The sequence below is a fragment of the Rhizophagus irregularis genome, chromosome 7 (genome assembly GCF_026210795.1).
Source record: "Rhizophagus irregularis chromosome 7, complete sequence".
Taxonomy (NCBI): Eukaryota; Fungi; Glomeromycota; class Glomeromycetes; order Glomerales; family Glomeraceae; genus Rhizophagus; species Rhizophagus irregularis.
In genome coordinates, this window is record NC_089435.1 from 1,205,547 (window position 1) to 1,232,168 (window position 26,622).

Below are 26,622 nucleotides of genomic sequence, written 5' to 3' on the forward strand. Positions count from 1 at the left end.
GTGGTGAATTTAGTTAAATTTTTAGTAATGTTATGTAAACGTAATGCAAATTGTGGTGAATTTAGTTAAATTTTTAGTAATGTTATGTAAACGAAGTGCAAATTGTGGTGAATTTTAGGCAAATTTTTAGTAATTTTATGCAAACGTAATGCAAATTGTGGTGAATTTAGTTAAATTTTTAGTAATGTTATGTAAACGAAGTGCAAATTGTGGTGAATTTAGTTAAATTTTTAGTAATGTTATGTAAACGTAATGCAAATTGTGGTGAATTTAGTTAAATTTTTAGTAATTTTATGCAAACGTAATGCAAATTGTGGTGAATTTAGTTAAATTTTTAGAAATGTTATGTAAACGAAGTGCAAATTGTGGTGAATTTTAGGCAAATTTTTAGTAATTTTATGCAAATGTAATGCAAATTGTGGTGAATTTAGTTAAATTTTTAGTAATGTTATGTAAACGAAGTGCAAATTATGGTGAATTTAGTTAAATTTTTAGTAATGTTATGTAAACGTAATGCAAATTGTGGTGAATTTAGTTAAATTTTTAGTAATGTTATGTAAACGTAATGCAAATTGTGGTGAATTTAGTTAAATTTTTAGTAATTTTATGCAAACGTAATGCAAATTGTGGTGAATTTAGTTAAATTTTTAGTAATTTTATGCCAACGTAATGCAAATTGTGCTGAATTTAGGTAAATTTTTAGTAATGACACCAAATTTACCAAATTTGAAATAAAAATTGTCAAAAATATTACATATATTTTGATATTTATTATATAATCCATTAATATCCCTACATATTCTTCCTATACCCTTACTGTTCTTTTTCTTTTTCTTTTGATGTTCTCTTTTGAACATTGTCATGAATATGTTCCTGTTCTTGGGACGATGGTTTGGATGATGATTTTTTATTTGTTTTTTTCGATTGATCACGCATGTTGTCAATAACTTCCTGCAATTCATCAAGTGCTTCGTTGTTTTTGTTTGTGGATTTTTTATTTTTTGAAATTCTTTTTGATGATCGTGTTTGTTGAGAAGTTTTCCGTGATGATGGGGGTTTCTGCAGTGGTAATGGTGGGGTTTTGGAGGATTGTTTAGATCGTTTGTTTGATCGTCATCCCAATGTCTGTGATAATGACGTTTCCTCTTGCTCCAGCTCGTTTACCTCATCCTCACCCTCTTCTTCTTCATCAGATTCAGCATTTATATCTAATTTATCGACGTTGAGACCTTAAAAGAAAAATTTTAAAAATTTTCTAAAAATTCCGTTCCATAAAAAAAAAAAAGAGAACGGTAATACGCAATTACCATAACTTCGTTGACTTTGTTGACTTTGTTGACTTTGTTCCTCCTTTTCGCTCTCCGATTCTGACTCATCATCTGATTCTTCGTCAATAGATTTATGGACTGAGGGAGATTCTCGCTTTCCGTCTTTAAGTGTCCACCAAATTAATTTTGGTGGTGCTTTCTTATTTTTCCAAAATTCATCTTTAAGGATACGAGGACGTACTCTCTTATTTTCTGGAAAATATTTTTCCACGTACTCGTCAATTGAATGTAGAAGGTTCGTTAACTAAAAATAAACGTGTATTAGAAATAGATAAACTTCTGTTGTTTTTGAGGTTTGGCATTTTTCCAAAATTTGAAAGCATGCAAGGAAATTGATATGTCGAGATTTGGCGAAACCAGAAGCACCAATCACGTATTGATAAAGACATTTTAGTGTCACTGCGCATAAACAAAATGAATTGTCTGACTTACTTCATCAGATCTCCATGATAATTTGTAAACAAAAAGGTTTTTGCGGTCTGTGGATGCGTTTGGATCATTCTTCGGATCACTCTCTTCAGGAGAGTGGTATTCGTTCTTGTTTAATATTTCATTAATATCCTTGATCCCACGTTTTTTAAAGATTTTCGATAATCGGGGTGATTCTTCATGGCTAATGCGCCCTTCATCCTTCGTTCCCGTTTCTGAAATTAAAATAACTATTAGTAATTTTCAATATTACCTAAAAATTTGGAACTTGATTAACTTACTTCTGATAAACGGTTGATTATATGGCTCATTATTTTTTTTGTTTTATTTCTGCCTCGTTAAGCTGGCTTTCTTTCCATTTACGTCGGCCATTTTTATGCAAATCCGAGAACACATCCCGAACTATACTTAATGTTGCACGAATACCACATTGTTCAAGAAGTGATTGGATACGGGGATCAGATCCTTTTCCAATTGTGGTGCAATCTCGCTGAACTTCTTCGTATAATCGATGGGAATTTCATCAATTTTTGCGCTATGAATTAGAATTTAATTTCGTTCTATAAAATGAAAATTGATAAAATTAATGAGTTTAAACGTCACATAAATAATAAAAATATACCAAAACAAACTTTTATTTCTTTTCGATGCTTCTTATTATATTGTTTTTGTGCTGTCTCTTGCAACGAATGTAGATCTTTTTCAGGGATATATTCCTCATTGTCTTGTTTATCAAGTTCATCTTCGTCATCGTCATCATCAACCTGAATATATTCTATTTGTCGATTTTGTCGTGAACGTTCTTGTGAGTTCAGAGAACGCTCCAGCATTCTCGTTATTTGCCCGAACCCAGTGGACATTTGTTCTTGAATTGATGACATTCCCCGTTCAAGTCGTGAAATACGTTCTTAATGTACAAAAAAAATAGTAATTTTTAAATTAAGTTTGCTATTTAATTAAAATTTCAAATGATCTGCCAAATTATCCGCCAAAACGTAAATTATACCTTCAGTATCCAGACTTGATGACCTATTTAATCGATTACGATTGTGTATTTGGTCGATGGATTCGGCTGAATTTAAGTGTGATAAAGAGCGAACTGTCCGAATGCCCTGTCCATCATGAGAAGCGTCGATGGATAAAGGAGAATGTAGTGTACGAGTACGACGCGTTAACAAACTTCTTTTTTTGGTCATTATCAGAAAAGAAATGAAGTAAAAGCTAGAAATGTGGAAGGAACGAACGTAAAATTGAAGAAACGTAAAGTAAAAAAAGAGTTGAGTAAAAAAAAAATTAGAAAGGAACAAAAATAAAATAATTTGAAAATTGTAAAGACGATTTTAATGTAAAGGAACAAAAATTGCAAAATCGACGTTTGTATTGTAAAAAAAAAAATCACTCTTTATATATTTATTCCAATTAAATATTTTCTTCGCGTAATTGTTTGAAATAATTAAATAATTTTTGAATTGTTCTATTTTGGTCATCGCTGATTTTGGAAAATAGTTAAATAGTTAAATGATTTGAATTGTTCTATTTTGGTCATTGCTAATTTTGGAATTAGTTAGCCAATCGCTAAGTATATAGGACCCCGAAATATACATAAAAGGGTCAGATCAGAGTTTGCGTATAATGAGTCAAAAAAATCATGTAGATCATTCCTTTTATGGATAATCCCAGCCAAAATAATATTTCCTAATTTAGATAATGGCTGAAATTATCGTAATTCCGGCCCTGAAAGAATGCGTATTTTGGACCACTTCTGGACCTGACCTCTACATATATATTTCGGGGTCCTAAGTATATTAAGAATATAATTAAGAATAATTTGGAATTTAATATATAAATTTAGTCAAACAAGGTTACGAGGAGTATACTGAAAGTTAAATTTATTGTTATCGCTGATATATTTAAGTATATAATTAAGAATAATTTGGCTATAAAAAGTTAAACAAGGAGTATACTGAAAGTTAAATTTTATTGTAGATCTGTTAAAATGTAACATATTCACTTTCGATTATGTATTGATCTACAATTGATGTATTGATGTTCGAAAAAAATATACAATTGATGTATTGAAGCTCGAAAAAAAATAAAAATGTATATACAATTGATGTATTGATGTTCGAAAAAAATAAAAATGTATCGTCTGATTATTTATTACAGCGAAATGCTGGTATTTTGGTTAAATTCACATTTTGTAAAATTAAATCAAAATTTGAAAAAATGATGAATGTTAATGAAAGACGCGTTAAAACAAAACGGAAAGTATGTTGATCCAAGAACCAAACAAAAACATTCAATGAGTCTAAGTCTTGATGATGCAACTACTTCAAATGACCCAATGAGTATTGGATCGTTATTCGTTAATGAAGAAATCTCTATCGACCCTCAAGAAAGCACATCATCATCAGAAAATTTGTCAACATTTTCTTCAAAAAGGAGAAAACGAAGCAGGTATAATACTTATTTGGAGCGTGATACTCAAATGCAAAATATAAATGACAGTGATGATAACAATGACAGTAACGAAGAAACTGATAATTATGGTGATAGCGATGATGGGATGATAGCGATAATAACGATGATGGGGATGATAGCGATGATAACGATGATGGAAATGATGGGGATGATAACAATGATGGGGATGATAGCAATAATGGGGATGATGGGGATGATGATGGCGAAGAAACCAACATTTTTGAAGATTACTCTCCACCGAATTATGATTTTTCAAACAATATTAATGAAAATCTGCAAAATATTGAAGATTGGATAATTGTGTTTGTTTTGAGGTATCAAACTAGGTTTCGACTAGCAGATACCGCAATCAATACATTAATTAAATTCATCAAACATATTTTAACAAATTTTAATTACGATCGTTTTAAAGATTTTCCTACTTCGTTGTATACTGCAAGAAAGAAATTAGGATTGAAGCATCAATTTGTCAAATTTTCCGTATGTCCTTCATGTCACAAATTACATAATATAGATGATGTTAAACAACACACAATCCAACAATACAAAGCAATAAAAAATGTGGTCATGTACAATTTCCAAATCATCGTTCACTTCGACAATGCAATGCTCCATTATCAGAACAAAAAGAACTAGACGATGGTAAAGTCGTTAATGTGCCATTATTAATTTATCCGATGCCCAGTATAAAAGAGCAACTTTTACAAATGTATCAAAGGCCAAACTTTGAAAAAAATCTTAAATTATGGGCTGATAGAAGCGTCAACGACCGAGTCTTATGTGATATATATGATGGTAAAATTTGGAAGAATTTCTCAAATAGTGGAATAATAGTGGATGATGAATCTGACGAACAAAGATTTTTTAATAAAGAACATGCGGATAATCATTTGGGTATTATGATTAACGTCGATTGGTTTCAGCCATTTGAAAGGACAATTCATAGTTCTGGTGCTATATATGGAGCTATTTGCAATCTCCCAAGAGAATTGCGCTTTAAACCCGAAAATATGCTCATTTTAGGATTAATGCCAGGCCCTAATGAACCAAGCCTACATCAGATAAATCATTACTTGGCGCCAATTGTTGATCAATTTCAAACTTTTTGGGAAGGAGTGGGATTAGACAGAACTTCTGAATATTTATCCGGAAGATTGATAAAATGTGCAGTAATTGCTTGTTGCTGCGATATACCAGCTGCTAGAAAATTATGTGGCCATTATTCAGCCAATGTAAGCTGTCACAGATGCTTAAAGGTTGCAAGAAATAGAAATTTTAGTGGCATGGATGATATTGACGAATGGTTTGTTGCTAAAAGCGCGAATAGTCATCGAGAAATGGCTTTGGAATGGAGAAAATGCAAAAGCAACAAAGCTAGAAAAAGACATGCGAAGCAATATCACGCGAGATGGTCAGAAATGCTCTGTTTGTCTTATTTCGATCTGATACGATTTTTACCTGTGGACCCGATGCATAATTTATTTATAGGAATTGCATCATTTATCGTAAAACGGCTTTGGTTAGGACATGGTAAAATAAATATGGATGATCTGACGAAAATTCAAAAAAACATGAACAATATTCATCCACCATCAGAAATCGGTCGAATTCCTCATAAAATAGATATTGGGGAAGGATTTTCCAATTTAACGGCTAACGAATGGAAAAATTTTTCCTGATTTATGCCAGAGTCGTTCTTTGGGATTTTTTGGACCAAGAAGATCGGAAAATCTTAGTACATTTCAGCCAAGCTTGTTCTATATTAGTCCGAAGGATTGTTACAATCAAAAATTTAGATGACGCACATGAACATTTAATTGAAATTTTGAAACTTATCAAAACGAATTACGGAGAAGTTTCAATAACACCAAATTTACATCTTTCATTACACTTGAACAAATGTTGTAAAGATTACGGTCCTCTTTACTCATTTTGGTGTTTCTCCTTTGAAAGGATGAATGGAATTCTTGGTTGGTATTTACAATAATATTATTCAAATTATTCAGAATTATTACTTACGATTTTACAATTATACAGGGAGTTTACCTAATAGTAGACGAAAAATTGAACTGGAAATTATGCGATTTATGATGCAGAGTTCTCAAATTGAACGAAGATTCAATACATTGGCTCTAAATCATCAGGCCATTTTTCAAATACTTGATTTAAATGATGATACAACTGACGATAATGAAAATGAATCTCTCGAAAGTGAGGAATTACAGGCATTTTTAGACATATCCGAAAAGCTGGTTTCTGGCAGGGCAACAGGAACGGAGGAATATCCTGGAGAACTTTTAAGTCCGATAAAATTGAATGTCATATTACCGGATGATATTTTGGATTTACTAGTTGATTACTACAATCGCGCTTATGAAGAATATAATTTTAGCTGACCACGGTTAGATCCTTCTTCATCAACCGAAAATTACATTGCTGTAACTGAAAATATCACACAATGTAGCAGATTGCGCATCGGTGCAGAATATTTTGGGTCAATATTATCCAAAAGGTATATTAGAAGCTCTTATATTTTAGCACGTTTTATAGAACAACGTGGAAATGATATAGACACATATCCTGGCCAGGTACAATTCTATTTCAAACATACAGTTCATCTTCCGAATGGTCTGATGGAACATTATTTGGCTTTTGTGAATTGGTATAAACCCGCTGCGACCGCAAACATCAGATTTTTTTTTTCCAGCGAAGATTCTGATGATTTTACGAATGATCCAGAACTTTGAAAAAAGGAGTTTTTTAATTCTTCGGTTGATAGTATAATTCCGGTTCATCACATATTAGGTAGATTTGTTCCAGCAAAATTTAAATACAAACGTACTGAATACTTGGCCATTTTACCGTTAAATAGAAGATTTCACATTTAAATTTACCATAATAAATAATTTTTTTTTTTTGCGAAATTATCCAATTATTATATCAAATTATTCAATATTCAGTAAATAATGTCGCATTTTTTTAGTAAATGATCTAATTTTTCGATAAAATGTTACATCTTTCTAGAAAATGTCAACAAATGTACATTTTGCAAAAAAAGTGTCAAAAAAAAATAACATTCTAACGAAAAATGTAACATTTGACCAAAAAAACATGAAATTTGCATGAAATTTGCTAAAAAATGCGGAATTTTCATAAAAAATGTACCATTTGGCAGAAAATCGGAATATTTGACAAAAAAAAAAGCAAAATTTGATTTTAATTGACAATGTTATAACAATGTTATGAAATGTTGTTACAATGATATTACATTGGTGGCAAAATGTGGAATTTTCATAAAAAATGTACCATTTGGCAGAAAATCGGAATATTTGACAAACAAAAGCAAAATTTGATTTTAATTGACAATGTTATAACAATGTTATGAAATGTTGTTACAATGATATTGCATTGGTGGCAAAATGTGGAATTTTCATAAAAAATGTACCATTTGGCAGAAAATCGGAATATTTGACAAACAAAAAGCAAAATTTGATTTTAATTGACAATGTTATAACAATGTTATGAAATGTTGTTACAATGATATTACATTGGTGGCAAAATGCGGAATTTTCATAAAAATGCACCATTTGACAAAAAAAAAGCAAAATTTGATTTAATTGACAATGTTATAACAATGTTACGAAATGTTACATTTGAGGTGTAATGTAGCATTTTCCCAAAATTTCATAAGATTTGCTAAATCGGACAATGTTGTAACAATGCTATTCCAAAAAATTGCTCAGCGTAATGTAGCATTTTCCACAATTTCCCACCATTTTCCAGAAAAATGGGGAATTTGCATTTTTTGAATTTTGGACAATGGTGCCCCTTCGACCTGTGTTTAGCCATACGCTATGTAAATGGAAATGGAATAGAAGAGAATTTTGAAAAGGCCATTCATTGGTTTCAAAAAGCAGCAGAAAATGGTAATGAAGAAGCAATGTTTTGTTTAGCCAAATTCCATGAGTTTGGAAAAGGAACAGAAAAGAATTTAGAAAAATCCTTTTATTTGCATCAAAAAGCAGCAGAAAATGGTAATAAAAAAGCAATGTTTAGTTTAGCCAATCATTATTATAATGGTAAAGGAACAGAAGAGAATTTAGAAAAAGCCTTTTATTGGTTTCAAAAAGCAAAAGGAAATGATTTTACTGGGGCAATGAATAATTTAGTAATATGTTATGAATGTGGAAAAACAGAAAAGAATTTGGAAAAAGCCTTATATTTGCATCAAAAAGCAGCAGAAAATGGTGATAAAGAAGCAATGTTTAGTTTAGCCAATTATTATTATTATAATGGAGAAGAAACAGAAGAGAATTTGGAAAAAGCTATTTATTGGTATCAAAAAGCAACAGAAAATGGTAATAAAAAGGCAATGTTTAATTTAGCCATGTGCTATGTAAATGGAAATGGAACAGAAGTAAATATTGAAAAAGCCTTTCATTGGTTTCAAAAAGCAGCAGAAAATGGTAATGAAGAAGCAATGTATATTTTAGCCAAATTCTATGAATGTGGAGAAGGAACAGAAAAGAATTTTGAAAAAGCTTTTTATTTGCATCAAAATGCAGCAGAAAATGGTAATGAAGAATCAATGTTTTGTTTAGCCGATTATTATTATAATGAAGAAAAAACAGAAAGAATTTAGAAAAAGCCATTTATTGGTATCAAAAAGCAGCAGAAAATTGTAATAAAAATGCAATGCGTAATTTAGCCATATGTTATCATTTTGGAAAAGGAACAGAAAAGAATTTAGAAAAATCTTTTCATTGGTATCAAAAAGCAGCAGAAAATGGTGATGAAAGTGCAATGTTTAATTTAGCCATTCATTATTTTAGTGGAGAAGTAACAGAAAGGAATTTAGAAAAAGCCTTTTATTGGTATCAAAAAGCAGCAGAAAATGGTAGTAAAGAAGCATTGCTTAATTTAGCCATATTTTATCAATATGGAATAGGAACAGAAAAGAATTTAGAAAAATCTTTTTATTGGTATCAAAAAGCAGCAGAAAATGGTGATGAAAGTGCAATATTTAATTTAGGCATGTGCTATGGAAATGGAGTAGGAACAGAAAAGAATTTAGAGAAAGCCTTTCATTGGTATCAAAAAGCAGCAGAAAAAGATCATATTGAAGCAATGTTTAATTTAGCACATAGTTACTATAGTGGAGATGGAACAGAAAAGAATTTAGAGAAGGCTTTTTATTGGAACCAAAAAGCAATGGAAAGTAATAAAATAGGTTTTAAAAATGAAATTGATTTATGCATTGAATGCAAACAGCCAAATATTAATTACCATTGGTGTCAACAATGTAATACTGGACATTTTCAACAAGATTTTTCAAAATGGACTAGTAAAAATGAATTTATTGATAAGTTTATTCAAGAAGCACAACTAAATGCTAAAAACAGCTATGAAATTTTAGAGTAGATACCCTATAATAAATTGTCTAATATTAATTATTATGATAAAGGAGGATTTAGTGAAATTCATAAAGCTATCTGGTTAGATGGTCCTATTTTTAGTTGGAATTTTGACAAACAACAGTGGATTAGATATAATTTTCAAACAGGTTATGAGGTTATTCTTAAAACACTTAAAAATTCATCAAGTTTAAATAGTAAATTTCTGGATGAGGTATAGTATTTATATTTAATAGCAAATTTTATTTTCTTTTGCAAAATTTAATGATTTTATTATTTATATAGTGGAAATATCATTACAATTGTCAGAAAAAATCATTTTCAAAATTTATTCAATTCTTTGGATTTACCCAAGATCCGAATAATTTAAATTATATAATAGTAATGAGTTATGCAAAAAAAGGAAGTCTGAGAAAATGTTTATCTGATATAATTAAGTTTGAATGGCAAGACAAGTTACAATTATTGAAGAAAATTATATTAGGACTTAAAGTAATCCATGAATCAAATTTGACTCATGGTGATTTTCATGATGGTAATATATTAATGTCAGAGAATTACAATGAGATATTTATTATTGATTTAGGATTATGCAAACCTATAAGTTATTTACAAGATTTTGATAATAAAATTAATGAAATCTATGGAGTTTTGCCTTATATGGCACCTGAAATACTGAGAAAAAAACCTTATACACCTGCAAGTGATATTTATAGTTTTTCAATGATAATGTGGGAATTTACATCAGGTATTCCTCCATTTAATCATGAAGCACATGACCGTGATCTTATCTTGGATATTTGTAATAAAGAAAAACGTCCTGAAATTACAAAGAATACTCCAAAATGCTATGAAGATTTGATGAAAAAATGTTGGGATTCAAATCCTTCCAATAGACCAACCATAATAATGCTTGAAAATATTATAACTGAATGGATTAGATGTATTAATAAATATTATGAAATGAACGGGGATCAAAATTATGAAAATTATAATTATTTAGTACCAAATATTGATGATAAATTAAAAAATGATATGTATGAATTTGTAGAGGCAAACAAAACTTTAGTACAAGAACAAGCAAATACTTTTATTGCACAATCTCATCCACAAGCATATTATACAAGTCGTAAACTTACTGAAATTTTAATTCAAGAAGGGTCGCAGGGTTTTGATTGTGTAATTAAAGATTAATAATCTTGTTATTTATTCTTTATTTGTTGGACTATTTATCAATTGTTATATAGAAAAATACATATATTGTGATTTTTATCAATTTACAATAGTATACAAATTTTGAAATAATGTTTATTTTTTTTATTTTCACTTGCAATTTGTTTACTAGAAAGCTTAAGTTTAATATTAAATCTATGCTTCAACAATTTACTATTTGTATTATTGCTTTAGGATACTTTATTATTGTGTATTTATAATTTGTAATAAGTAAAAAAGCTTCAAGTGTATTTTAATATTTTTTTTCTTTTATTACTCTTATTAGGTAATATTATAATCGTTATTTCTAATGAATATAATCATAGCAACTGACATTATCATAAAATTCATAGTTGTATAAGCCATCTGAAGTTTAACATTTTAACAGGTTTTGACAGGTGATTGCATAGCGGCCTTTTGTTTTATCGCAATGCTGATCATTTTTCCGACCATTTGTGATTTTTTTATAAAAATGTGACGAAGTATCAAAAAACAAATTGGGAAATCCAAATTTAACATCATAATCGTACACAATAGCCGTTTAATACAAGGTATTGGTCATAGTACATACTGTACTATTTAATTTAGCTGCGTTACAGAGAATTTAGTCACGATAACAAGATACATCATTTAACTCTTTACGACCTTTTTGAACTTTTTACAAATTTGCAAAATAATCTCGTTATTAGACAAGTGTGTTAAGGCATAGAACAAAACACTTATTATGGCTTATAATTATGCATAATCTTTTCTTTTAGCTTATAATAAACTAAAGAAAGAAGAAAGTTAAAAAAAAAATTGCAGCAAAGGAAATTAATATATCTAAGGTTGGTTTAACACGCTTTTAACAGTTTAGTTTATTATATGCATTAATTTTAAAGTGAGATATCATAAAAAAACTTTTCTTTAGTGTAATATTATATAAAAATTTAAAAACAATAAAAAAAGAATATTTTTAGATCAACTTTTAATAATAAATTATTTTATTTTCTCTTTTAGTAACAGGCACTAGTTATATTACATTAACATTTGAGAGTAATAATTTCTTTGGAATAGAATATAAGGTTCTATAAGAAGAATTTTATTGGTAGGAAATCTTATTTATATGGATCTTAATAATGGTTATATAGTGTTCTTTTTCGATATGTATATATACTAAACAAATAATTTTGTATTATTTAAAAGATAAAATTGTACTCTATTTACAAAATCAACGATCATTCAGATTAATCACTATATGTGGAGATATTAATGATCAGGCTAAAAAATATAAAATTAATGTATTGGACGAAATTACTCTTTAACCAGTAATTCAACTAATGCAATTTTTAATCACTGGATAGGTATCATTCTCCTCTTTCAAATGATTGTAGAGTCATATTCATAGTTTACACATATGTCAAATTATTTAGAATTTTTCTATAAGAATTATATTTGATTTTAATTTTAAATAGGTGGCACATATTAAAATCCCTCCTTTTACTTCAACTAAATTTTAATAAAATTTTAGAATCAGATATATTAAATCATCGTTTTTTTAATAATTTGGAAAGTTTAAGTAATATTTATTATATCCGCTAAGACATTTGCATCAAAAAAATGTATAGGTAACGCTAAATTAAAAGTTATTACATTTAAAAGTTGATCAATAACAAATAGATTTTAATAAAAATAAATGCACTTAAATTACCAATTGGAGTTAATTGATTGACAAAATTTGAGAATATTTTAATATGTAGAATTTTTCAAAAAAGCAAAAACTACGGTACTTGTATCATGTGATAAAAAATTGAAAAAATTCACGTGATAAATTCGGAAAGCCAGTAAGCCACGCTATGTTATCAAAGTCAAGAATTTTGTTTATTATGTTCTGCAAACTTAAAAACAAAGAATGAAAAAAACGAAAAAAATACTTAGTTTTAATTTTAAGTATAAAGAGCTGAATATAAAAATAAAATTATAAATTATAAAGAAAAGTAAAAATTTCATAAATTTTATTAAAATCATATAAGGTTTCAAACCTGCCACCTTTTGACAGTTTCAAATAAAATGTCAAGCATCTAGACTTACAACGTTGTGAAAATCTGAGGCAATTACAGGTTGATAGTGAATTAGTGATAAATAGTGATTACGGATCAAGATTTTTTATGTGATTTTAAATTCTTAATTTATTATTCAATAAAAATTCTATTGATATTCAATAACAATTCGATTAATTAAAACCAAATATTTCGATAAAAATAATCTGAATTTTATATTTTATTAACATAAAACATACTCATTATATAATTATTTAATAAAGAAATAAAATAAGTACGGTATAATGAATAACAATGCTTGATACTCCGGGGTATCTCCATACAAAGTATTCGATATTTTAGTAAATTCTAGAAGGACATTTATTTTTCAAATATATTTTATTAATATTGTTTATATATTTGATGGTTACGTCCCCTCTATCTAATACACATATATATTCTATTAATATTTTATAATATTTGAATAATAACAAATACAAATATTGCTGAAAAATTTAATATCATAGTATTATTTTAAAACTCGTAAAACTCGGCTTAAGATAAGCCAAGCCAGCCTCAAGCCAAGCCAAGCTTAGCCAAGCCCAAAATATATCGAGTTAATAGCTTGTCTTAATAAAGTTAAATGAGCCAAGCCAAGCCAAGGCTTAGCTCGATTTGGCTTGTTACTCGTCAGTGATTGGCAAATGAAATGATTCAAATTGATCCATGATTAGGCAAAATTCTTTAAATGGTCAAATAAGGTCAATTACAAATCGATCGTTGTCACTAATTTACTCAAACAATGAGCGTATTTTTTTAACAAAATTGACTAATGTAGATCAATGATCTACACACATTCATATCGAAAAAGGAAGGTTTATATTATTTAATATTTACGCCAAAAGTTTTATTCATACATTGTGATTAGGTACTAATTTTTTTGCTACACAGATACTTATTACACAAATACGCCATCCTGATATAAATAAGGACGATGAATGAAAAAATTTTTTCCATCATCAAAAAAAAAATGTCGAAGCTTAATGAAGACGTTCTTATCTTAGTATTAGAAGAAGTGAAAAAAGATAAAAAATCACTTTATTCATGTCTTTTTGTTAATAGAGTATGGTGTAAAGCGACACTACCAATTTTATGGAAAAATCCTAATCTATATTGTAAATCAAATAAATTATTTTTTAATACATTACTTTTACATTTATCCGAAGAATCAAAAGATAATTTGAAAAATCATGGAATCGAACCTTTTAAGGAAATTTATAAACGACCTTTATTTCATTACATTTATTTCTGGAAACATTTAAATTTACATTCAATAGATATTACTTTTAATTCTAGGACAATTATGAAAAATATAGGAGATTTTAAATGGAATATTATGCGGAATGAAATATTAAATTTACTTATTAATAGAAATTCAAGTTATACTCATCTTTATATTCACTCAGAATTTGATTATCAATTGTATAATAATCCAGGAGTTAAGGATTGCTTTTTAAGACTTCAACACGTTTCTTGTGGTGATAATACAAAACAACATATTTTAGAAGGATTGGCTAGTATATGTAAATCAATAAAATCATTGAGAATTGATATTGTAATGACCGATAAAAATAGTAATCCCGGACTCATCAAATTAATTGAAGCGCAAAATAATTTAAACGTAGTAAATTTTGACCGATGTAGAAATGATAATAGTAATGAAATATATCGTAAAACTCTTGAAGAATCACTAATTAAAAATGCAGATACTATTCAAAATTTAACAATAAAGTGGAAACCTATTACTAATATGCTTTTACATCTTGTAAATTTGATAAGTTTAGATATAAATCTTAGTTTTGGTAATCCATTAAATCATTCCTTTGATATAAATTTAGAAAATGTAAATTTACCCTTTTTAAAAATTCTAAGAACTCATAGGGTTCCATCTAGAAATTTAGTTAGTTTAGTTGAAAATACAAATGGAAGTCTTATTGAGATTAATGCTCGTAATGCAAATCTTAGTGGAAAGTTTATCCAAGCGATTTGTAATAATTGCCCAAAAATTGAATATCTTAGATTATCAATTAAGGATAATATTTCAGAATTAGGAAAATTATTAATTAGTTGTAAATGCTTAAAAGGATTATATATTTTTACCGATGCACTAGATGAATCCAATTGGGATGAATTAATTGATACATTAATTCAATTTTCTCCGATTAATTTATATAAATTTAAATTTACTTCTATCAAGAATCTTAAATTAGAATCTCTAAAATTCTTTCTTGATAATTGGGAGAAAAGACATTCAATGTTATTACAAATCGTTTTAAAGGAAAGTTTGAGTATGTTTATGGGAAGTCTAGGGCGAGAACAGAAACAGCAACAGCAACAGAAAAATTTATTAGAAGAGTATAAGGGAAAAGGAATAATTAAAAACTATCATTTTTCTGGAGAATTTGAAGATTTTGAATGGATCCAAAAAAAATATCTTTAAATAGTTGTTTGTAATCAACGTTATTTAATTTTTTTTTATTCAATATATAAAATAAATATATTATCATTTATAATTAAAATGTATTTCTTTAATTTTTGGATTTTAAAATGTTAAAAATAATTGTCCGGAGCGAAGCGAAGGACTATATATGTCTACGCACTATGATGATCTATGGAAATAACGTGTAAATTTTCAATCACGTGAGTTTCTCTGTCCAGGAATTCCAAGGCTAATCAGCAGAAAATTACCGGAATTCCAAGGCGTTATCCTGCTAATTAGTAGAATATCGCTACATCTTTATTTATTATACCTCGCTCCGGACTTACAACGGTTCCCGTTTCCTAGTATAAAATATAGTCCTCGCTTTAATGATGCTAATGATGCTACTAACCTGCAAAAACTTTTCCTTTATATATAAAATACAGCCCATCCTTAAGGCATTATTATCCAAAATAGAAATGATCCACATAACTTCTAAAAACCCAAAATTAGATATTGATTGATTGTCAAATGACTATTTATTTGTTACACACGTCACGCCAAAAAGTATAAAGTTAATAAAACAAATTTTTCTTAAGAATTTTTAGAATTTCCATTTAAAAAGAAAATGTCGAAACTTAACAAAGACGTTATTTTCTTAATATTAAAAGAATTACAAAATGACCCAAGTTCTTTTTATTCATGCCTCTTAATTAATAGAATTTGGTGTGAAACGACTGTACCAATTTTATGGAAGAATCCTGCAAAATTATTTAGAAGTTATAAACGAAAATGCAAAGCAAGTAAGAGTTTACTTAATATAATACTTTCACATATATCAGAAGAATCAAGATATAATTTGAAGAATCAAGGAATTGATCTTTTTACAGAAATACAAAAGAAACCTTTATTTAATTATATTAGATATTGGAGATATTTGGATTTAAATTTTTTGGAATACTTATTAAACGTTCTTGGAACAAGTATAAATATTGAAAAATCCAAAATTTTTTTGATAAAAAATGAAATGTTATATTTATTTAATATAAATACAAAATTTATTTCTCTTTCTATTTCAGCACCATTATCTCTTATTTCAGGATCTGAAGATTGCTTTTCAAAACTTGAATATTTTTATTGTAATAATAAAACCAGTAGCAAAATTTTAGAAGGATTGGCTCAAACAAACAAACAAATTAGAAAATTTGAAATTATTATTATGTGCGATGATCGTGAAAATTCTGACAATTCTACTGAAGTCGTTAAATTAATTGAAGCTCAAGGAAACTTAAAAGAAATCAATTTTATCAGAAAAAATTTTTACATGAATGCAAAATCTTATTGTAAAAATCTTGAAGAATCATTGATTAAACATGCAGATACCGTCCAATATCTGAGAATAGATTGGGAACCTATTACGAAATTTCTTTCATATCTTGTAAATTTAGTTAGTCTAGATCTAACATATATATGTTATGAACGTGATCATTATGATAATTTAAAAACCATATCTTTACCTCTTTTAAAATTTCTAAAAGCTAAACATATCCCATCCAATATTTTGTCAAGTTTAATTGAAAGTACAAAAGGGTATCTCGTTGAAATTAGTATTCTTTATCATTATATTTTTGATAAAGGAAGGCTTATCCGGGCAATTTATCAAAATTGTTTAAATCTCAAAATTCTTAAATTATCAATGACAAATGAGAATATTTCAGATTTTGAATATTTATTAATTAATTGTCAATATTTAAATAGTTTAGAAGTTATAGGTACAAATTATTTTGATTGGGATGAATTATTCGAAATATTAACAAAATCAACACCAATTGGTTTGTTTAAGTTTACTTTTACTTCTCCTATTTCCGATTTGAAGCGTAAAATGAATTCTATAAAATTGTTTCTCGATAATTGGAAGGACAGACATTCAATGTCATTATATATTGTTTCATTGGAGGAAGCATACATGAAAATGCTAAAGCAACAACGGCGAAAATTTCAACAACAAGACAAACAACAGCAGCAAATATTAGAAAATTTATTACAGCAATATGTAGCAATAGGTATAGTTGAAAAATTTTCCATTCAAATAAGTTATACAAAATTCTGATACGTGTATTTTTAAATTTAGTCAAAAATTTTTTTTTTTATTTCTATTTTATGTAAATATATGTATTTATTTAAATAAAGTTAGAACATGACATTTATTTTATACTATAACAATTTATTCATAATATGAGGTGATAAATTCCCTTGGCAATGAATTAAAATTTAAAATTAATTTATACGAACTGAGTACACCAATAGAAAATATCTTTCATCCAACATAGAAGTATCAGGTCATGACAATATTCACAGTATTACAAACATTTTATTACTTAGGATCAATGACTTTGACTAATATTCCCATGGTGTTTACCTTACCAAGTAGAGAATTCGGTGCATTTACTTGGACTTATCCTTTTAGCTCTTGTAATTTTTTAAAATTACATCATATCTTTGTAGAATAAAAGCAAGTTTTTTAAATTTTTTAAATTTTCTCAAAAAAAAAAAAAAAAAAAAAAAAAAAAGTCAAACTTAACGATGACATTATTTTCTTAATATTAAAAGAATTACAAAATGACCCCAGTTCTTTATATTCATTGCCTCTTAATTAACAGAACTTGGTGTGAAATGACTTACCAATTTTATGGAAGGATCCTGCCAGAGTACTTGAAAAATCGGTTAAAAATATATTTAATGTAAAAATATATTTAATGTAACACTTTCACGTCTAAAGAATCAAGAGATGATTTGAAGGATCAAGGAATAAGACCTTTTTGAAGAATTCTTTTTTTTTCTCATATCAATGACCTTATTAAATTATATTAGATATTGGAGACATTTGAATTTACTTTTCTTAAATGACGTAATTTCAACATACACCGAAGAAGAATCTAAAAAATATATTTTAGAAAAGAAACAATGAAATTATTTATTAATAATTATAAAAAATTTGTTTCTCTTTTTATTTTAGGATCAAAATCACCTCTTATTTCAGGATCTGAAGATTGCTTTTCAGAAATTGAATACTTTTGTTGTTATAGTGATAAAGCAAACAAATTAGAAAATTTGAACTTTTTATTAACTATAAAAATATTGGCAGTTCAACTGAAATCATTAAATTAATTAAAGTTAACCGGTTAACCAAACCTTTAACCGGTTAATTAACCGGTTAAAACTCAATCCTAGTCAGCATTAAAATTCGGCCAGGATTAGCATCAAATATATTTTTAATCCCGGCCAAGATTAGGCCAGAGTCTGGTGGCTAAACTTTTATCCGAAGTCCCGTGATTTATAATTTTGGCCGGCACTGTAAATTTGGCCAGAATTACAAATATTTTCAGCATTTTAACCGGTTAATTTAACCGGTTAAAAATTGTTTTTTAACCGGTTAACAAATGTTTTAACCGGTTAATAATTAACCGGTTAAGCTTAACCAGTTCCAACCTCTAGTCATTTCATAAAAAACTTGAAGAATCATTAATTAGCATGCGGATACCATTCAATATTTGAGTACCTATTACAAAGTTTTTTTCACATCTTGTAAATTTAGTTAGTATTGATTTAAGATTATATCATGTGAGTGATAATAATATACATCATGGTTAATTTAGAAAATGCAGAAATGTAACTTTACCTCTTTTGAATTTCTAAAAGTTAAACATATCCTATCTAATATTTTGCCAAGTTTACAAAAGGGTACTACATTGAAATCAGTATTATTAATCATTATATTTTTGATGAAGGAAGGCTTATCCGGGTAATTTATCAAAATTGTCCAAATCTGATAAATGAGAATATTTCAAAATTTGAAAATTTATTAATTAATTTTAAATAGTTTAGAAGTTGCCAGTAAACACGGATTTAATTGATTTAATTGGGATGGATTTTTCAAAATATTGACAAAATCTTCGCCAATTAGCTTATTTGAGTTTAAATTTATTAGTTTTATCTTTGAAATCTTTAAAATTATTTCTTGATAATTGGAATGAAAGTAATCCAATGATATTACAGATCTCTTTAAATAGAAATAACGATAAAATGCTGGAAGATTTAATGCAAAACTATAAAACAAAAGGGATAATTAAAATATATGACTTTTTTTAATATCAAATTAAACTTTTTTTTTTAAATTATATATTATGCAATAAAAAAATTATCATATACTAATTTTCATTACCTAGTTGTGTTATCCTAAATAAAATCTTAACAAAAGTCGCGACTTCTTAATTAAAAGAATGAAGAAATTTGTCATCATTTAAACAGAACTTATTTTATAGTATTATCCCATATTACTTAATAGTACTTATCCATTAATTAAAAAACTCAATAAATTTGCGCCAACTAAAATATATGTTAATGTTGTAAGTAGGAATTTCTATATTTTTTTTAAAAAAAGTATTTTAAATTATTGAAGCATCCTAACTTAAAAGGCTGAATTTCTGAATTCCATTATATCAATCAAATTTTATATTCATTATAATCTGTTTAGTGCCAATCACGTCTTATCACAATTTGCAAAAAAGGCAACTAATTAAAAATCATTTGGCTAATTAATTTTTAATTTTTTTGAAAAAATTTGTAGCATAGATGAAGAAAGCTAAAAAATATATTTTGAAGTTATCATATATTTATTATAAAGAATTTTCTAACTATCACCGGGAGGTGATGATCACCGGTGACTGAAATTATGACGATCGACCAGCATTAAAAAATATAGTGCCGGTAAAATTAATAATTCTGGCCAACGGTGATGATCACTCCCGGTGATTTGAAGTAAAAAAAAATTATTAAAAATTTGTAGTGGAAATTTGTTATTTTATAATAATTGCTTCGCTTCCTTTTCTCTTTCCTATCATCTTTTTTGTACATTACATTTCGTGACCGGTTTTCGTCAGAATTTCCTGGTATTTACAAATTCTCACATTTATTGCAAACTAATTAACTAAAGTGTCATGAGTACAACAAAATCCTACAATTAATTTTACCGAAATTTTAAGTATTTCTTGTCATGATTCCAATCCTAACCGCAATCTCATACCGTAATTTTTCCTAGTGTTTGAAAAAATGACGCCATATTTTTTGGCGATTAAGTGAATAAAAAACAATAATAATTTTTTTTAAAAAAATTTTCTCATCAAAAAAATGTCGAAAAGTGCAAACAATTCTTTCTGAGCTAGTATAATTTTTTCTTGTTGATGCAATGATTTATTTGAATAAAATGTGGGAATACGAATCAAATAAATGACCAGATATTCGCTAACGAAGTAAATTCAGAACTTAGTAGTATTGATTCTAAATACGATAATAATATATATATAGTTTTTATTTTAAAGAAAAAAGACAAGCTAAGTTTGATTTGTCAAATTGCAATAAAGAATATGATATAAATACGATTTTAGATTTTTAGTTTGTTCATATATTTACTTTGGGTTTGTTATAATTGGTTTGTCCCATTTAAGAACATCATCTGATATCAACTGACCTGTTCGGTACTGTTGAAATGGTACAAACATTTATTTCTATATAGAGTATGTAAAATATTGCTCATATATTTTAAGTTTCAAAATTAATAATTATGTGCTACAAATGATTTTTATTATAAGGTTCATAATAATCTCTGTAAGAAATAAAATAAACAACGCAATTTTGGTTAAAATTTTTCAGGATTATTATGATACGAAGAAGGATATTATCAAAAATTGCGTATCGTAAAGTTATTTGTTTGGGAAAAATTCTGACAAATGATCATTTTTTTAGTTTTCATTCCAAAAAAACTCCGATATGTGGTCTATTGACAAATAATGAGACCTGGTTGTGTTAATAATAAAAAATAATGGATAATAGTGATATTAGTTGAGTCATTTTCTAAACATGGTTTGATGTTTCACATACTAATAAGTAGTAAACTCATATCAGTCTGACGATAAATATAAATATATATATCTTATGTTAAAATTATTCATATTTACTATAATTGACTAATAATAGGCTTTTTCGATTCAGGATTATTCATGTTAATGTGTTATCATATGACTCATATATTCTTACAAAGGTTATTAAAAGATGACATAATAAAAAAAATTAATTATGTTGAAACATTCCAGAATAAATATGTAAAGTCATATCAGTCTGACAAATTATGCTAATAATAGAAATAACCAAATGTGGCTAATTAAATAGTAAAGTCATATCAAGTCATACTGCCTACAATATTTTTTTTTGTTATTTAAGATGCCCTCCCCATGATATTTATTTTTTTTTTAATTAAAACAATATTATCTTAATCAAAACAATATTATCTTAATCAATATGAGCACATCCAAAAACTATCCTGGTCAAAATGGTAAGTCCTGTAAATAGTATTTTGGCATAGTATTTTGGCTTGTAATATTTATTAACCAACCTATCAACCTTTTAGTTCTTATTTCTTACCTAAAGGAGCGAGGCAATAAATCATCATACCATGGTTTTTTGGATTTACATCATGATATCATTGTTACCTCAACATTCTCAGAAAACTGGAAGGATCTTGATAATTCTTGGGCTACTCATTTCATGGAAGAAGCAGAAAAGTTGAATTTGGAGGCATTGAAAGAAAAGGTGTGTTTTTTTTTTATTTTGCAAATTAGGGTAACTCCTAGGCGAGTCGAGGAATGGATAACGTGAGTTGGAATTTCCTGGTTTGACTTAGGAGAATTACTGGGTTGTTCGCTTTGGTAACCAATCCATTGCTCTCAATTCAGGCATCCTAACTTTGTCATTAGTAAAGTCTGCTAATTCTGGAGGAGGAATTGGCTATGTACCTTCTTTACTATTAAATAAAATTTAGCACACTATTAACAATTTCTTCTTTCTTGTAATAGATAAATATAGAACGTTTACAACGTAAGAGAAATTTACAAATATTCTGGCAAGAAGTTATCAAAGAATATTATGAAAAAGAAAATCTAGTGCCATCTATTACGTCTAAGGTTACTTCTACTAAAGATTTTTCTGAAACATCTCAACAAAAAAATAGTGAACTTATTAACTTCTGTTATGATATTCTTCATGAACTTGAAAATAAATCTTGTGCTTATCCATTTAAGTATATTAATAAGGCAGATAAAGTTATAAAACATCCAATAGACTTGTTTACTATAAATTTAAAGTTAAAGAATAATCAATATAAAAGTTTAAAAGAATTTGAAAAAGATGTTCGTCTAATATTTCGCAATTGTTATACATATAATAATGTTGAAAGTGAGATTTATCATTCAGGTGAAGTACTAGAATCTGTTTTTAATAAAAAATGGGCTAAAAGAATTATTCAAGTTAATAAACAAAAGGGGTTAGATTTGAAAAGAGCAAGAGATGATGCTGATGATACAGATGAAAATTCATCTACTGGTAAATCATAATATATATTTATATTATCTTTTTTGTATTTATATTTTTAAATTATACTTAATAAATATGTATATCAAATTATATTTAATTATTAGAATACTGGAGAAAACAAAGCCGAATTTTGGAACAAAATAAGAATAATTTAGTATATAGGCAGGCTGTTGATGATGCATTTCTCATTGCTTCAGCTTATGAAAGCCTTATTGCAGGCAATGTTGTACCTTTCATTAAAATTCTAAAAACCTTTTTATTGACAAGGTCACAAATGTCTTTATCTTCAGCAGATGAGCCTGTACTTCAGGTAATTGTGGAAAATTTACTGCCACCAAAATATTGTGTTCCAGAACTTGCATTGGTAATAAATGGTAAAAAGTCAAAAGGAACAGGTCGTTTTGGTTTTTCAGATATTTTTGTCTTGAGTAAAACAGGAAATAATAATGTTAGCTTAGAATTGAAATATATTTCATTAATTGGTTTGATAGGAAATCAGAGAGATAATTTTAATGCAAATGATCTGGAAAATCTTGACAAAATTCTTGAAAAGGAAGATGAAGAATCTTTATTAAATAGAACATATACATTTTGGTTAAAAGAAAATAAAAAAACAAATAAAATAACTGTAGGTGAAGTGTTAAATAATGGAATAAGCCTATTAAAACAGTATATGAATACAATTTCAAAAGGAAAAAATGTTAATTATTCCAGTTCAGGGGTATTTGATAAACATGTTAAAATAACTGCATCAAATAATCCTAATAAACTAAAAGGATTTGTCATATTAGTGGTTGGTTTTCGTCATATTTTATGGAGACCTGTAGAAGAAGTAATAACTAATTATACATATAATAAGGTTTAATAACAGCTAGCAATTTAATGATAGTTCTAGAATTAGTAAATTCATAAATTATATATTTATTTTTACTAAATATTGCTAATTAGTAATTTAATAATAGTTCTAGACATCATAAATTATATAACTAGGAATTGTTTGTGAATTTAAAATTCATCATCATTGATAACAATTATAAAGTAAATATCAACATTTATTATTATTATAATAATCATATATTAGCCAAAGCAATCATATAATAAGGATTGGTGCAAATATATTGTATCCTTATTTCCTAAATCCTCATATTGATAAAATTAAATAAAAAGAATCATCATTAATACAAAATATTAACATAATAAATAAATAATTATAATAATAATAATCATGTATCAACTAATCAACTATATATTTGTCAATAAAATAACTTATAATGAGTCATAATTATTAATATTTAAAATAAGATGAATAATTACAAACCCTGATTTCTAATTTTCCATTTATTCTTTACAATTATTAAGAATATCGACATTTAGATAACAATGTTATTAATACAGTCATTATTTAATAATTTATAATAAAGTAACCAAAACATAAAGATCTTTAATTGACTTATTGAGAAGCATTCATGGCTGGACGTTAAGATTTCGGTAAAAAAAAAAAAAAAAAAAGAATGCCTCTTAGGGACCGTGATAGAACGAGTCTACTACAAAGATTACTCAAAATTAAAATTTGACGTCATCCGTACACCTCAACAAGTCGAACGATGGAACCGCCTTACGCGAAGTGTCCTAAATCACCCAAACACCTAGTGCTTCATTTCTACATAAACTCCTTTTTAGATTAAATAAACTTCCATTAAAATAAGATTTTTGATAATTATTACTTTAAACAATTTTAACGCACATCAATTTAAATGAATGTACTTTTATATTAATTCATTTAATGAATAAGCACGAGTATTTTGAATCAGATTTTGTAGCAATTCCGTCGAGTAGCCAAATTAAGTAATTTATTAACACCCAGATAATCATTTGTCATAAATTTACAACAATTGTGGATATTTTTTATGTTGATCATTTGTTGATCATTGTCAAAAATTTTAACTCCGGCAAGAAATTTTTTGAATTTCAAGAAATTCTCTGTTGCCAATCATTCCCTAATTTACTATTGATCTAGCCATTTTGGTAAAAAAAGGTTCATTTAATCTTTAAGTACTTAGTACTTAGTACTTAGTTCTTAGTACTTAGTACTTAGTACTAAGTACTTAGTACAGTACAGTACATTGAACAATCATTATGGAAACTTTTTGCGCTGAGTTCTTCTGTGCTACTAAAAATCATTATTGACTTGATAGATCATGAAGAAATTTACATTTCTTACTTTTATGTTGATCATCAAAAAATTTTTTTACACGAACAAAAAAAATTTCTAATATTTTCTAGTGAAATTAATTAATTATTTTATTAGAAAAAAAATCAAAAAAAAAATGGGAACTATTTAATTTTAAGCAAAGATATTATTTATTTTAGCAATAAATTAAAAAAAAAATTTTTATTTTACGGGATAAAAAAATATGAACATTTTTAATTTTAATTTAACGTGGTAACACAGGCAATTAATTGATTTACGTTTTCGCATTTTTTTTATGAAAATTATTAATAAAAAACGTTTTTACAACATTTCTGTTAAAACAATTAAAAAACATTTACCTACTTTTTTTAAATAGGTCACTTTTTATAATTTTTTAATAATAGAATAAATTGAGCAATTTTTATTAAAATAATAAAAATTTTTTTAATTTAGAAAAAGAAATTGGCCAATTTTCTATTGAAAAATAAATTTTTTTTTCAATTTTTATAAAAAAAATTGCCCAATTTTTTATCATAAAAAAACTAGCAGCTACTTACTGTTAATTAGCACCATATACCAATATATTATTATTAAAAAAAATCACCAAAAAATTTTATCATATCTATTGTCCTATAAAAAATTTTCTGGGTAAATTCCAATAAATGATCATTTTTCTAGTTTTCATTCCAAAAGAACTCCAATATGTGATCAATTTTCTAAAAATTTTTTATAGGATTGTTATTAAAAAAAAAAGAAACTTTTTTACAAATCTCATTAAATATAATCTATAGTTATAAAAAATTTTTATTAATGGTAACTAAAAAGAATCTTACTAAAACATTAATTATCTATTATCAATCTATCATTAATTAAATAGAAAAAAATCTTGGAAAATATTTTTCATAATGATCTAAGTAGGACAAACTTGGGGTTCTGGGACAGCGGCTATCACATAGGTCTAACCATAATTTAGTGTACCCTCAGACCACCTAGCTTTGTTTTCTGATATGATAACACTATACCTATTTTTCTATCCCCAGACCACCTAACCTTGATTCCTGATATGTTATTACTTGATAGCTAAAAAGAACCCCAAACGTTGTAGATAAGATTAAAATCATATATTCCTAAACATTATTACCACACATGGATCTATTCCAGGGTATCATAATTTTATGCTATATCAGATTGCCTTTATAAGTGCTATCAGTATTACAGACACGAAGTGTCTGTAATACTGATAGCACGATTCAGCAATCCATTGTGGCATACTATTTTTATGATACTCTAAAATGGATTCATTCGATAATTTAAGCCATTCATGCTCTAACCAAAAATTTTTAACAGGAAGGCAACTAGACATATTGTAAAGCTTTTCCTGCTATACGAAAAAATCTGGGACAGCGAAGTCTAACCAAAAATCTAACCCAGGTCTAACCAAAAATGTATAGCAGGAAGGCAACTAGATATGTTTTAAAGCTTTTCCTCCTATACGAAAAAATCTGGGACAGCGAAGTCTAACCAAAAATCCGACCCAGGTCTAACCAAAAAATGTATAGCAGGAAGGTAACTAGATATATTGTAAAGTTTTCCTTGCAATACGAAAAAATCTGGGACAACAGGTCTAACCAAAAGTCTAACCAAA

The 26,622-nt window shown here is 27.2% G+C and overlaps 9 protein-coding genes across 9 annotated transcripts; 8 read left to right on the forward strand and 1 right to left on the reverse strand.

The window, feature by feature from the left end:
* Window positions 1–813: 813 nt before the first annotated feature.
* Window positions 814–2,953, reverse strand: OCT59_027076 (uncharacterized protein; the record flags this gene model as incomplete). The annotated part of the gene is made up of 7 exons (XM_066136697.1): window positions 814–1,059; window positions 1,165–1,229; window positions 1,308–1,572; window positions 1,761–1,972; window positions 2,121–2,255; window positions 2,380–2,664; window positions 2,764–2,953. 7 exons carry the CDS (start codon window positions 2,951–2,953, stop codon window positions 814–816), a joined length of 1,398 nt encoding a protein of 465 aa, XP_065993160.1.
* A 1,037-nt stretch (window positions 2,954–3,990) lies between these two features.
* On the forward strand, window positions 3,991–4,756 carry OCT59_027077 (uncharacterized protein; the record flags this gene model as incomplete). The annotated part of the gene is made up of 3 exons (XM_066136698.1): window positions 3,991–4,214; window positions 4,331–4,552; window positions 4,753–4,756. The coding sequence occupies 3 exons, from the start codon at window positions 3,991–3,993 to the stop codon at window positions 4,754–4,756; spliced, it is 450 nt and encodes a 149-aa protein (XP_065993161.1).
* Window positions 4,757–6,316: 1,560 nt separating this feature from the next.
* On the forward strand, window positions 6,317–6,634 carry OCT59_027078 (uncharacterized protein; the record flags this gene model as incomplete). The annotated part of the gene is made up of 1 exon (XM_066136699.1): window positions 6,317–6,634. One exon carries the CDS (start codon window positions 6,317–6,319, stop codon window positions 6,632–6,634), a length of 318 nt encoding a protein of 105 aa, XP_065993162.1.
* Window positions 6,635–8,025: 1,391 nt separating this feature from the next.
* On the forward strand, window positions 8,026–8,880 carry OCT59_027079 (uncharacterized protein; the record flags this gene model as incomplete). The annotated part of the gene is made up of 1 exon (XM_066136700.1): window positions 8,026–8,880. The coding sequence occupies one exon, from the start codon at window positions 8,026–8,028 to the stop codon at window positions 8,878–8,880; it is 855 nt and encodes a 284-aa protein (XP_065993163.1).
* Window positions 8,881–8,933: 53 nt separating this feature from the next.
* Window positions 8,934–9,659, forward strand: OCT59_027080 (uncharacterized protein; the record flags this gene model as incomplete). Its single annotated transcript, XM_066136701.1, has 1 exon — window positions 8,934–9,659. One exon carries the CDS (start codon window positions 8,934–8,936, stop codon window positions 9,657–9,659), a length of 726 nt encoding a protein of 241 aa, XP_065993164.1.
* Window positions 9,660–10,561: 902 nt separating this feature from the next.
* On the forward strand, window positions 10,562–10,846 carry OCT59_027081 (uncharacterized protein; the record flags this gene model as incomplete). The annotated part of the gene is made up of 1 exon (XM_066136702.1): window positions 10,562–10,846. The coding sequence occupies one exon, from the start codon at window positions 10,562–10,564 to the stop codon at window positions 10,844–10,846; it is 285 nt and encodes a 94-aa protein (XP_065993165.1).
* A 2,978-nt stretch (window positions 10,847–13,824) lies between these two features.
* Window positions 13,825–15,382, forward strand: OCT59_027082 (uncharacterized protein; the record flags this gene model as incomplete). Its single annotated transcript, XM_025328697.2, has 1 exon — window positions 13,825–15,382. Exon 1 carries the CDS (start codon window positions 13,877–13,879, stop codon window positions 15,380–15,382), a length of 1,506 nt encoding a protein of 501 aa, XP_025165454.2. The 5' UTR covers window positions 13,825–13,876.
* A 607-nt stretch (window positions 15,383–15,989) lies between these two features.
* Window positions 15,990–17,471, forward strand: OCT59_027083 (uncharacterized protein; the record flags this gene model as incomplete). The annotated part of the gene is made up of 1 exon (XM_025328696.1): window positions 15,990–17,471. The coding sequence occupies one exon, from the start codon at window positions 15,990–15,992 to the stop codon at window positions 17,469–17,471; it is 1,482 nt and encodes a 493-aa protein (XP_025165453.1).
* Window positions 17,472–21,715: 4,244 nt separating this feature from the next.
* OCT59_027084 (uncharacterized protein) lies at window positions 21,716–23,651 on the forward strand (the record flags this gene model as incomplete). Its single annotated transcript, XM_066136703.1, has 4 exons — window positions 21,716–21,749; window positions 21,825–22,006; window positions 22,270–22,795; window positions 22,891–23,651. 4 exons carry the CDS (start codon window positions 21,716–21,718, stop codon window positions 23,649–23,651), a joined length of 1,503 nt encoding a protein of 500 aa, XP_065993166.1.
* Window positions 23,652–26,622: the final 2,971 nt, after the last annotated feature.